The sequence below is a fragment of the Podarcis muralis genome, chromosome 7 (assembly GCF_964188315.1).
Source record: "Podarcis muralis chromosome 7, rPodMur119.hap1.1, whole genome shotgun sequence".
Taxonomy (NCBI): domain Eukaryota; kingdom Metazoa; phylum Chordata; class Lepidosauria; order Squamata; family Lacertidae; genus Podarcis; species Podarcis muralis.
In genome coordinates, this window is record NC_135661.1 from 40,891,472 (window position 1) to 40,903,899 (window position 12,428).

A 12,428-nucleotide genomic window follows, 5' to 3' on the forward strand; every position below is an offset into this window, starting at 1 on the left:
TTTGTCACTTTTCAGTACCAGGCTAGGTTCCTGACAAACTACCGGTACTCATGCAAGAGGCCTGGTTTGTATATCACACTAAGCCAGACCATGGCTTAGTGCAAATGCATGAGCATGCAGGCTCCTAGAGAGAAGAGTGTGGCTGCTTTGTTCCTCCCTGCCCTGGTTGTTCTGCTGCTATACTAACCCATGGTTTGGCTTATTGAGTCATATGAACCCAAACCTCATGGTTTAGCTCTCCTGGAAAAACCATGAGCTGTAAATAATAGGACAAACCTTGATTTAAAAAGCTCATAAGGTTAGCCTGGAGAGAACTCAACCCCAAATCCACATTCAGACAGCATGGTAAGCCAAGCAGTGGCTGTCTCTCTTGGGAGCTTGCATGCTTGCACTATGCAATCAGACCAGTGAAACTGAAGTGGAGAGCATCTGTAGTCTGTATTAACCTTAAAAACTCAGTACTGTAAAGTATCTTGAAATTTGCCCTGTCTTAAACTATGAAAGATGCTTCTCGAGAAATGAAGGGCACTGAGGAACTTAAAATAGTACAGTCGAACGTTTCGGCTCCCAAACGCCAAAAACCTGGAAGTAAATGCTCCAGTTTTCAAACATTGTTCGGAAGCCAAATGTCCAATGTGACTTCCACTTGAGTGCAGGAAGCTCCTGCAACCAATCAGAAGCCGCGCCTTGGTTGTCGAACATTTCCAAAGCCGAAGGGGCTTCCGAAACGGATTACATTCGACAACCGGGGTTTGACTGTACAATAAATCTCTTAACAGAAAAGGAAAAACTGATCCTAGGCAACTTTGTGTCCACAAAGCACAGGGTGTTTCCTACCAGGACAAAACACTCTTCTGATCTTGACAAAGAACACATAAGCATATGTTCACACAGGAATAGCTAAGATTGGAGCAAAGTAAACAGCAATAACCTGCTCCAACTTTTTCCCCTTTGCATCACTGGGAAACAACTTGAGGAAAGGGATCTCCTGAATCAGTGCAGCTTACCTTCTATATGTTCTTGGTAAGCCTCAAAGATGGCTTCAATCCCCTGCCATTTGGGTCTGGGATACTCCTCTTCCTCCTCCTCCTCCTCCTCTTCTGAGTCAGAGACCTTTTCATGCTCTGGGGGTATGAAACCCTTATGCTGAGAGTCTTTCTGGCCATTCTGCTGTGGCAGAGACACCCAACTTGAAGTCTGCAACTCCGGAATGTTATAATGAATGGAGGCATCAACTTTGTGGTTCTGCTCTGCGGAGTGTGCCACTGTATTTCCTAGAAGGCAGCATTGCAAGAGGTAAAACATCTGCATTGCATGTCCCTTTTGACTAATTTCTGTGTTAGGACCAGCTGCGCTCAAACTTCAAAATACTTATATCAATACAAGGTAAGATGGTTGAAGTATATTGCCCACCTCCCCACTTACATATCAAGGGTGTGGATTACCCATACTCTGGAGAAAATGCACTGTTGCTCTGGGATGAGATCCAGGTGGTTATAAGCACCTGCACCCACAGTGGAAGATAAGTTAAGCTAAAGCAAATGAAGAAGCCTATACTGCTAGCCTATACACATATACTGCTAGGGAAAGCAAATTCTCTGCAAGAAGTAATTTTGCATCAAGCTCTTCCATATCACATTAACCCATCCTTGCAACTTGCTCCAATATTTGTGCAGAATAAGTTCCAACTACAATTATAAGTATCACCCACAAGGAACTATTAAAAGCAAGACCCAAATGATGGAGTCCACACACACTCAGAGGAAGTGTAAAGGAAATAAAAAGGGAAACCATTGAGGAATTCTGGGGAGGGGGAAGGACCAAAAGACTTGTCAAGGTCGCAGAGCAGTCAGACGTAGAGAAGAATTTAAGAGTTCAGATGGCCAAGCTTAAATCAAGTGCCCAAGAAATATCCTACCACCTCTTTCAAAATAGGACTGCTGAAAGGGACATTAACAGTTTTAACAATTTCTACTCAAGATGTTATCTCAGAGGAAAGGTATGTCACCAAGATTAATGCTCTGTATTCAGTACAAGAGACGTTTTCAGGGGATTTTACTATCTCTCAGACCTAGTCTGTGAAAACATTTATGGCCCATACCTTCAGCTGCTGAATTGGTGTCTCCTATTGGCTGCCTTAATTTTTTTTATTTCGTTTTTGACTAACAGCAGCTGCCAACACACTGTAACAACTTTATATTCTGCACTTCTGTCCACTGAAATTAATGAGCTTTTCACTATGTGAGCTGTATTTCCAGGGCATTTCATGAAGTTATATTTACTACTGCCTACTGAAAAACATTCAGGCTATTCTAGCAAGAGAAGCAATGATAATACTGAAAATATTAAATGTCTGTAAACAGTTTTATGTGGGCATACAACATTTGTTCCAAGTATGAATTGGGTTGAAATCTATACCAGGCACTCCACTGATTCTATTCCCCATAATGATCACTATCCCCCCCCCCCCTAATTTGGAATGCACTATGCATTGAATGTACTTCAAGCAACTATCCCCACAATGGCTTTACTAAACATTGAAACTGGATTGTGTAGAGTCTTGGCCTATCTAAAAGGAGTCCATGTAAAATCTGCATATCCAAAACTTGAATTATGCAAGCAGCAAGGAAACCAATCCCAAACTGGGCTCAAAAACTGACCCTCATAAGCCAAAAGTCCTGTACATTTCCCTTATCACGCAATCACATATATCTCTGGCAGGATATTGGCACTACTTGCCTCCTACAAGTTGTCATTACCTTTGTGTTTCTGCAACGCTTTCTGTGTGGACTGCAGCACAGACTCGTGGAATTGATGTGCAAACTCCTCGGCTATAAAGGGCTCCCATGGCTTGTTCTTCCCATTCATACTGTGTGATAACGGCACAGGGATGTCCTTCGGCAAAGAACTTCGGACATAGTTAAGGATGCTCAGGCTTTTCTTGGCCATGTGCCCATCGCTCAACTTAGGCTTCTCTGCAGAGATAGGAGCCGGCTCCTTGGACCTTGGAAACTCATGCGGTCGCAGCTGTTCCATTCTGCTGGGCTCAGCTGTCTTCTGAGAGTCTGGCAGCGAAGCAGCAGCAATGCTGACTGGTTTCTCTGAATCCACAGCAGTTTGCTGTACTTGTGGCTCTTTGGGAAAGAAAGAAAAACAAACAAAGTCACTCGGGGCAGCCACAGTGCTGCTTCAATATAAATTCCCTTTGTTAAGAGTTCCGTGACTGAACAAAAGGGTTCTGAAAAACAAATTACCATTTTGCACTCTGGAGTTACTGTTAATTCTCTGGCATAAAGAAATAGAACAGAAACACTGCCTCAGTTGGGATGCATAACTTGGGTGAGTATTTGTTTCTTTCCTAAAATAATAGCAGACGCTTCCAAAGACCTCTTACAATGCCTTTGATGACATATTGTCAAGTGCAAATTGGGACTTGTACTCAGCTGACATGTTATCCCTTGGTTGCTCTGCTCCGAGAATACTGCAAAATTTACCTTGAGGTAGCTATAAGACTCTCTTTGAACATGGGAGGAAACAACAACTTTGCTCAAGGCAAGCAAATCTGTGTGCACAAATAAGCTGCCTCATTTGAGGAAGCGTGCTAATGCGCGGTTGACACGTTACAGATTTGGGGTAACAGAGTTTGGGGGTGCAAGGGCACTCAGAACTGCTAGAGTTAGTGAATGTTGGAAATGAATAAAGGGGTAGAATTTAGCTGGGTTTTTTTGGAGTATGAAGGGAAGATGCCAGACATTAGATTTAAATTACAGGCTGAATGCGAATAGAAGGAGAATTAAGTGCCAGGCAATTAAAGAACAATTGACCATGCAGGTGCTGTCCTTGCCCCTCCACCCGCAGCTGTGTGTTAGCAAAAGAAATAACAGTGTTGGGAGGGGGAGGTTACAGGAGGTGTGACATCACACAGGAAAAATGTGTCCTGCAAAAAAACAAAACAAAACAAAACAGGTCTGGGGAAGGGTGGGTGGGTGAGCAGATGGAAGGAGAGGGTGTTTTTTTTTTTGTTTTGTTGGTTTTGCAAGGTGTGCTGGCAACAAGAAGGAGGAAGTTGGGAAGAACTTCATGAAGCACTGGCTGGAGGAGGTTGCATCAACAGTCTGGGAGCCATGACTGGCTGCTGCTTTGGACCCAAGCTTGCTGTAGCTATCAGAGGAGCCATGGGATGCTCTTTGGGTATAGTAATAAATTATTATTAATAAGTTTTATTTATTCCCCAGCCACCCTCGGTGGCTTCCACCACACATAAAAACATAATAAAACACCAAACATTAAAAACCTCCCAATACAGGGCTGCCTTCAGATGTCTTTTATAAGTTGTATGGTTATTTATCTCCTTTACATCTGATGGGAGAGCATTCCACAGGGAGGGTGACACTGCCGAGAAGGCCCTGTGCCCATTTCCCTGTAACACCACTTCTCTCAGTGAGGGAACCCCTCCACTGAAGGCTTTAGGTGTAAATATATGTAAAATAAAACATTTCTTAAAGACTAGTCTTCTTGTGCCTTGATTTCCCAATGGAAACACAACCCTAGGCGAGTGCCTGCAACTCCCTGGAAACTTCCTACTGCTTGGCAGAGACGGGGGGGGGGGGGGCGCGGCGGCGTGGCACACAACCTCTGTAAAGCCCTGAACAACCAGGTTACCAGAAAGACTGCCTGCCCTTGAAGAGCTCTGTACATTCACTTAGAAATTACACTCTGCACCCTACACAAAATAATAGGGCAGTGACAAAATGGGCATTTTATACTTTTTTATTAGTTTTAAGTTGTATTTTTGTTTTAATGGATATTTTTACACTGTAAATAGCTTACACTCCTTAGAGATTTTTGAAATATTAAATGGTTTAGAAATGCTTTTAAATAAAATAAAATAAAATAAATAGATGCAAATACCTCCCACCAAAACTGTGTGAGCAGTGTAGGAAATTACAGCTTCTGGCATGTGCCTATTGTTGGGTTATTTAAGAAGCAGTTGGAGATAATGAGACACAAGGGGCACTCCCACCCCTCCCTTTGAGGTTTCTGTAAAGTGTGGCGGCAGCTGCAACTCATTTTATACATACTTGGAAGTAAGCCTCATTGAAATCAGGGGGGCTTACTTTTGAGTAAATGTGTACTGGTTTGTGTTGCAGATCCAGTTCTTGGAAACACGCCACATGTTCTGTTTTGGCAGACAAACAACACTCCTGTAATCGGGCACTCAAAACGTCTCCCTGGACTTAATCTGCCTGGTTTACCCTAGCAGAAAGTCACAGACAAGGATAATCAAGTCCACTGGGACATCTTGCAGCCTCAAGAAGCCCCAGCCAAGAAGGCATCAATCCCTTGCTGTCACACAGTTGCCATTTATAGCCACTTACCAGGTTGGACGCTACTAGGACTGTCCCGTGGGGATGTTTTCACTGATACTGCTGTGGAGGCACTTTTCTGTTTCATGGCATGGAACATCTCCACCAGCTTCTCTGTATCTGAAAGATGAGAAGCAGTGAGCAAAACTAGCTTTTGCTCAGAGGCAAAATGAAAGAGGCAGGACTGATACACAGTCCCAGAGAGCAGCTCTCTCCACCTCTGGTTAGTAAAGCCTGTTCGTTTTTTGCTCTTGGCTCTTAATAAGAAAATCTAACACCACATACTTTCTCAGAATATATACTGCACTTTTTAAGAGTTACCAAAGCATCACACACATATCATCACTAATCCTCACAACTGTGCTATAAAGACCTGTATTTTATTGTAGTTTTTTCTAATTTAAGACACATAAACCACTTAATCATTAGCATTTCTATGGGGTGCACATAAAAATAACCTTCATGGAAAATAAAACAATAGAAATTCATTGCAAAAACTAAACACTACCTTAAAATGCCTGCTGGACCAAGAAAGCCTAAGTCATGTGCCTGACATTTCAGCAAGGAAGATGCCTGTCTAATTTCAGTTAGAAGGGATTTCCACAGGCTTGGATCCACAAAAGTGAATGCATGGCTTCTAATAGTTACAAGCCATGCATCTGAGCCATGGGGGAACACTAACAGAGACTCCCCACAAGAGTTCAGTGATTGGGTAGAGATATAAGGGATCAGGCAGTCCTTAAGATAGCCTGGACCTAATTTGTTAAGGGCCTTGAACTCAAAAGCTTGTACCAGCTGCCCATATGCTGTTAAGCACCAGAGTATGGAGTTTAAGGTTAAGCTGAGATCTGAAGATACTTCTTGGTAGTCCCTAGCCCATGCTGTTCATCACAATGCTACACCAACACTACCAGGCTGTTTTCTCTTTCTTAAGACAATGCCGTGTAACAACTGCAGGGCGGCTGCAGGTTTTGGCACTAGACAAAGGCCAGATCCACAGTTTTCCTTTAGTTGCAATGTGGGTTGCTTCTGGAAGAGGAGGCTTTGAGAAGTCAAGTGGCCTACAGTCCAATTTCCAAGAGGCCATTTCACATGACACTTGACCCTCATATACAAGTTTACATAAAAGTGCATGATTTTTTCTGCATTCCTTGGACACACTGGCTTGCAGACTGCAGTTTGTTCAACAGATTCCAGGAGGTACAGAACTGAGATGCTCCTCTGTATGGCCTTTGAACTTACCAGACCCCCTTAAACTTCCCTCACATCCTGGAAGATCTTCTACCCATCTTCCCACAAACCAATACTCACCTTTCCGTTTCTCAGCAGTGATGTGGGTTAAATTGAAGGTGGTAAGGAATCTCTTCTTCTCCTCAAAGTTTGGGCTATTGTTCATTTCATCAGGGCTGTAACGTGTTGAGAGCACAAAACGAGGAGAGGGCGTCTGGCGTTTATTCTGGACGCTAGGTGGCGAGGGGCTCCTCTCTCGCAACATTCTCCGCCGTTTCCTCCGTTTTTGAGTCAGCAGCTCCTCCTTCTGTTGTTGGGTGGTCAGTCCAAAAAGCTGTAGGAACTCCAGTTTCTGGAAGAGCGTAACAAAGGAGGGATGCTCATTCAGATGGTTTCTCTTGCTTAAAGGTATACATCAACCAGTGTTTCCATGATATTAGTTCTAAGGTGAAGTATGTGCTATCATTTTGTTTAAAGAAACCACAGGAAGTCTGCATTGCTCAGTAAAGGATTCTCTTTTCAAGAGAAACACCTAGCTGCCTAATTCCTTACAGTATGCCAACTGCATAGAAAAGAAGGTAAGTTATCAATGGCCTATCCAAATACTTGACAATATTCAGACAGCCAAAAGAAGAAGGAAAAGGAAAAGGAAAAAATAGCTAGAATGTGCTTGTGCTTCACTTATGGGTGGGCAGACTTTTTGAACTTGAGGGCTGCATTCCTTGCGGAGTGATAAGAGTGGGTGAGGGTAGTTGAGACGTCCATTACCGCCACTTCTCTCTCTCCCCCCTCACATACAAAACACCCACCCATTCACACTAACAGAGCACTAGACTACCATTTGTTTTTGTTTTTAAAATCCTCTTTCTGCCAAAACATGCAAGTGAAAATGTGCTTATTACAGTATACCAGTGCCCACTTATAGGGAAGGTGGGTAGGAAGGGTGTGCAGTAGCTAATATGTACTATTATTGCTACCTCTTTAATAAAAAAAAGTGATAAACTGCATTTGAGCCTACCCACTCCTACTGGCTCTTTACTCTGTGCTCTTCCCTCTTGAGACTCAGAAGGCAGTGACTGAAGCATCCATAGAGATGAAGGAGGAAGTGGGAAGAGAGTCACTCTTTTTAACTTCCTCCTTCAACTCTAGGAACTTTTCCAGGCTGAGAACAGCATTCAATCCTCAGCCTGGAAAAATACACACAGCTGGGGGTAGGGGGAAAGTGCCACTTGCAAGAACTTGGGATTTGTGGCACTGATTGGAATTTGCCCTGAGATATTGAACAAATCATTTATATTTGGAACGTCACAGACTCCCACTTTTCAACTCAAGCATATTTGCTCTAAAAGACAGATAATAGTATGATGTTATCAAAGTTCAGTTCTTGGTAATAGGTTAGCAAGTGATCTTACCTGGCGCAGCTAGACATGTCAACTCTTGGAAATCATTATGGACCGGAATTTGTCCATAGTATTATGTGAAGTAAGAGGTGGGGCTTACCTCAGAGGAGGTGTCCAACTTTAATGGGGGTTGCTCTGCAACACATCGCAGGTGGGCTCGCACTTCCTCTTCATCGCTCTCATCGTAAGAGTCATCCAGATCATAGTAGTAACCTGTACATAATAAAGCAGAGAAGGCCAACTTGAAGGTTGTGGGAAGCTGCAAATCTTTTACCTAGCATCATCACGACCTTTTTTGTTTTTGTTTTCCTGTGGCTAAGAGACACAATCTAGTCTATAATAGAATATGCTTTAGAATAAAAACGGCCCAACCATGAGGGCTGTTTGCATCCTAGTGGGTTGTTCTCAGGAGCAGCTGAATGAATTGTCATCACTGTTCTGAGTGTGCAGGCAGAGCCAGATAATGTTATAGCAAGGGCAACAGACTATGTTCTCTGGGCCTCTGATTCAGGAAAGATATCACCCTCCTGTACAGATACATGTCTGGGGAAAACAGGCACAGAATCCTACTGAGGATTGTATGTATTCTGCCTCCTGCAAAAAACAAAAAACGCAGTTATACAAAACAAGATCAAATTTGACCAGAAAAAAAGGAAATGAAAAGCTCAGAAGGTAGGCAGGTGGAAGCCAGCTGCTTGTGCAATGCAATGACTGTGCTGTGGTCCCTTGGATGTATGGCTGCTGTGCCTGTAAAAGGAGGCAGTTGGCTGTGAATGCCCTGGTGCTCTGAAGCACCTGCTAAACAGTGAGAAGCCTGGTTGCCTTGTGTGCATGTGGCAACCAGGAGGTGCTAGGCAGATGAACATGGTGGGGTGCTAATGATCAGGCCAGGACTCTTCCCCGTACTGAACAGGCTTGCATGCCAGATTCCTAGATTCAGTCCTTCATGCTTCCCAGTCTTTGCAGTGAGTGCATCTGTGTATTGCAGGAGCAGCCACTGTTAATGCTCTGGCATGCCACCATCACATGCTCCCAGTGGCACAGCAGCTAACCATGATGCTAGCTGGCATAGGTTAGTGGGGCAGCCAAAGAAGAAGGAGGCAACTAGAAGGCAGAGATAACAAGCTGACTTCTGCCCAAAGGGATGTGAGCAGCTACAAGTAGAAAACAGTAACATCACACAATGGAAACTGCAGACCCTGTGTGCCAAACTCACCTTTCCCAACTAAGTGCCTTGCTTTTTTCCTGTTTGCTAATCTCACTCTGGTTTTACATTCCAGATTAATATTTAAAGCTGCTTTATTAGTCTCAGTTCATCATTTATTAACTGGAGGCAGGATTTATGGAGCAACTTGGACAGTGTGCTCAAGGCAGGCAAAGTGGATGGGGGGAAAGGAAGCAGCCTGCCACGTTAGAGGGTCAATCCATTTCTGATATGTGATCCAAGCTACCGGGGCTTTGATAAAACCCCAAAAAGGCTGGTTTTCCCTGAACATTACACTCTTCCTTCTAGTCATTACAAATTCAAGCCATGCTTTTAATTTGGGACAAATGAGGCAACTTGCCTACTGGAGAAGCCTTATGCAAATCAAGGGGTAGAATATCTCAGCCTCAGATACAGCCTTTTACTCAACCTTCAGGCAGCAGCACACTTTAATCCGGCTTCATTGGATCTCTTCCTAAATTCTGGTGTATTCAGTATTTGCTCTTCCAGGTTTCTCAGTCAGGAGGACAATTTGAACAGGGTGCTTTTTCCGGACACCACACAATAGGATCCAAATGGAAGTGGATCTCTTGATGCAGTCTGACAGGTGTGGGATTTAGATTGGATTACTAGAGATTATATTACTAATCTCTAGCAGAAAACCACTTAAATATTACTATTATACTAAGTATTACATTTTTATAATCAATCAGTAGTGACACAATGCTTACAGCAAGGTGTTAGACAAGGAGTGACTGAACCTACTGTTTGGACATGTCTCTAGCTCCAAATGGGAACTGGAAAGGCAGCACAATGAGGAAAATGTGTTCCTGAATCCACTTTTAGGAGTTTCTGTATGCCTGCTAAAAAAGCCTTGAGCAACCAAAGTTTGCAGTGCTGTGCTGCTTTTTAAAATAACAACATAAAAGTGTGTGTGGTGTTTTTTTAAAAAGTGCCCCTACCAAGTCCACACCTGGCTACAAAGGATGGCACCTGGAGGCTAGCAGGGTCCCTACTACCAAATCACACACTGGCTGTGAGCTTCTCTCCATTCCCCCCGCCCCTAGCCTGGCACAAGGAAAAACATCGAATCTGAAGGAGGGATACCTTTTTCTTTTTCACACAAGTTCCTTGGTACTAACCAAACCATACAGCTCTGCTGTAGGGACTCTTTGGCAGAGACTTCCTTCACCTGAGAGCCCACGAGGGCTGTGTGGCCTCTTGACTGTTCTAAGCACCTCCCTTTCCTTTTCTGCAGTTATGTTATTTAGTGCTCTCTGTAAGAAAGCTGCAGAAGATGGGCCTTAGCTGAGTGTATGCAGAAGGTCCCCAATTCAATCCCAGGCACCAGCTCCAGGTAAAGCTGGAACGAGTCCCTGCCTGAAAACCTGCAGAACTGCTGCCAGTTAGTACATATATAACACTGGACTAGATAGACCAAGGGTCCAACTCAATATAAGGCAGCTTCCTGTGTTTCCTATTTTCCTGAGGATGACTGAGACTTCTACTTCCAAAAGTGAAGTCATTTGAAAACCCTGTGCAGCCTTCCCTTTTCCAGGAACAAGACCTGGAGGGGAGGCATTCCGGAGTGCTGGATGTATTGTAGGCCCTTCCACAAAGGGTCTGTGCACTGACCTTTCTCCTGGGCTTCTCTCCGCCTTTTCTCCTCCAGGTCCAGCTTGCTGACCAGCTTCCGGTGCTGTTGCAAGAACTCGTCGTAAACATACATGGGGTCATGGCTTCTGGGTAATGGATGCCGATAGGGTGAGCCTGGCTTGGCGTTCAAGCTCATGTCAACCAACTGCCCACCCTGTGAGAGGGAGGCCCTCTGCTGGTTCAATATGGTCTGTGTGGACTTTTCCAGTTCTGCTAAGAAGGGCCCATGGGAAAAGCCACTATGCTCTGCCCCGCCAGGGTCACGAGGAGGCTGGAACTTCTCCAGGGCTTCTCTTTTCCTAGCCCCTTCCTCGAGTTTCTCTGGACAGTACACCCGCTCGACCTTCACAAGGGGGATGGCTTGCCGACTGGACTCATACTGGGTGCTGTGGCTTGGGAGAGGGTGGCTTTCCTGTATCCTTCGTGCCTCAGAAGTGTCCATCAAGGAGACAGGGTTCCAGAGGGAAGTGGGGACAGGATGGTGCTGAGGCTTAGGAGAGATAAGCGGAGGGGGGCCTCCAAAATGCTGCGGTTGGTCTCGACTACTTGGTTCAGGGCGGTTTGGTCCCGATCTGCAAAAAGGATAGAGGTACAATTAATTAACAAAGCATGCAAGGTAAGTTCTACAAATAAGTGCTTTTCACTGTGACTAAGGCCACATCTGCACCATACATTTAAAGCATTACTTTGCCACTTTAGCAGTCATGACTCTGCCTCAAGGAATCCTGGGAGCTGCAGTTCATTGATGGGGATGAAAGTTGTTAGGAGATTCCCTCTTCCTCTCACAGAGCTACAATCCCCAGAGCTCCCTGGGATTGTTTGTTAAACCAGTCTCACACTAGTAGCTCTGTGAGAGGAATAAGTAAAGGTAAAGGGACCCCTGGCCGTTAGGTCCAGTCGTGGCCGACTCTGGGGTTGCGGCGCTCATCTCGCTTTATTGGCCGAGGGAGCCGGCGTACAGCTTCTGGGTCTTGTGGCCAGCATGACTAAGCCGCTTCTGTCGAACCAAAGCAGCGCACGGAAACGCTGTTTACCTTCCTTCCAGAGCGGTACCTATTTATCTACTTGCACTTTGATGTGCTTTTGAACTGCTAGGTTGGCAGGAGCAGGGACCAAGCAACGGGAGCTCACCCCGTCTCAGGGATTCAAACTGCTGACCTTCTGATCGGCAAGTCCTAGGCTCTGTGGTTTAACCCACAGTGCCACCCGCGTCCCTGTGAGAGGAATAGTGGTCACCTAACAACTCTCTGCACCCTTAGCAAACTACAGTTCCCAGGATTCTTTGGGAGAAGCTGTGACTGTGCTCTAAGAGTGCTTTAGATGCATGGGGCAGATGTGGCCCAAGTGTCATCTTGGTATGTAGCAGAAGGCTCTGTGGTCAGAAAAATGACAGGCTTTTCTTCATGGAACCCTCTCTAATGTGAGTGATGGACACTGAATCTACTGCTAATTCCTATGGCAGTTAATTTGTATTTATTTTTGTGTTTGTAGTTTTGTCAGTGCTTTGTTATTAACTGCTGAGTATAATGTGTGCAGGAGAGTAGTTTGTAAATAAAGTGACTGACAGACTGA

The 12,428-nt window shown here is 44.6% G+C and overlaps 1 protein-coding gene across 9 annotated transcripts in view; it reads right to left on the reverse strand.

The window, feature by feature from the left end:
- GSE1 (Gse1 coiled-coil protein) overlaps positions 1-12,428 on the reverse strand; it is a 374,856-nt gene that overhangs the window by 2,045 nt on the left and 360,383 nt on the right. For all 9 annotated transcript variants that reach the window (XM_028740044.2, XM_028740043.2, XM_028740049.2 and 6 more), the window contains 6 exons: positions 10,836-11,428; positions 8,097-8,209; positions 6,678-6,948; positions 5,379-5,486; positions 2,760-3,134; positions 1,008-1,274 (listed from right to left, as the gene is read on the reverse strand). In XM_028740044.2, the coding sequence (XP_028595877.2) occupies positions 1,008-1,274; positions 2,760-3,134; positions 5,379-5,486; positions 6,678-6,948; positions 8,097-8,209; positions 10,836-11,428 (1,727 nt within the window). The remainder of the gene's footprint in view (positions 1-1,007; positions 1,275-2,759; positions 3,135-5,378; positions 5,487-6,677; positions 6,949-8,096; positions 8,210-10,835; positions 11,429-12,428) is intronic.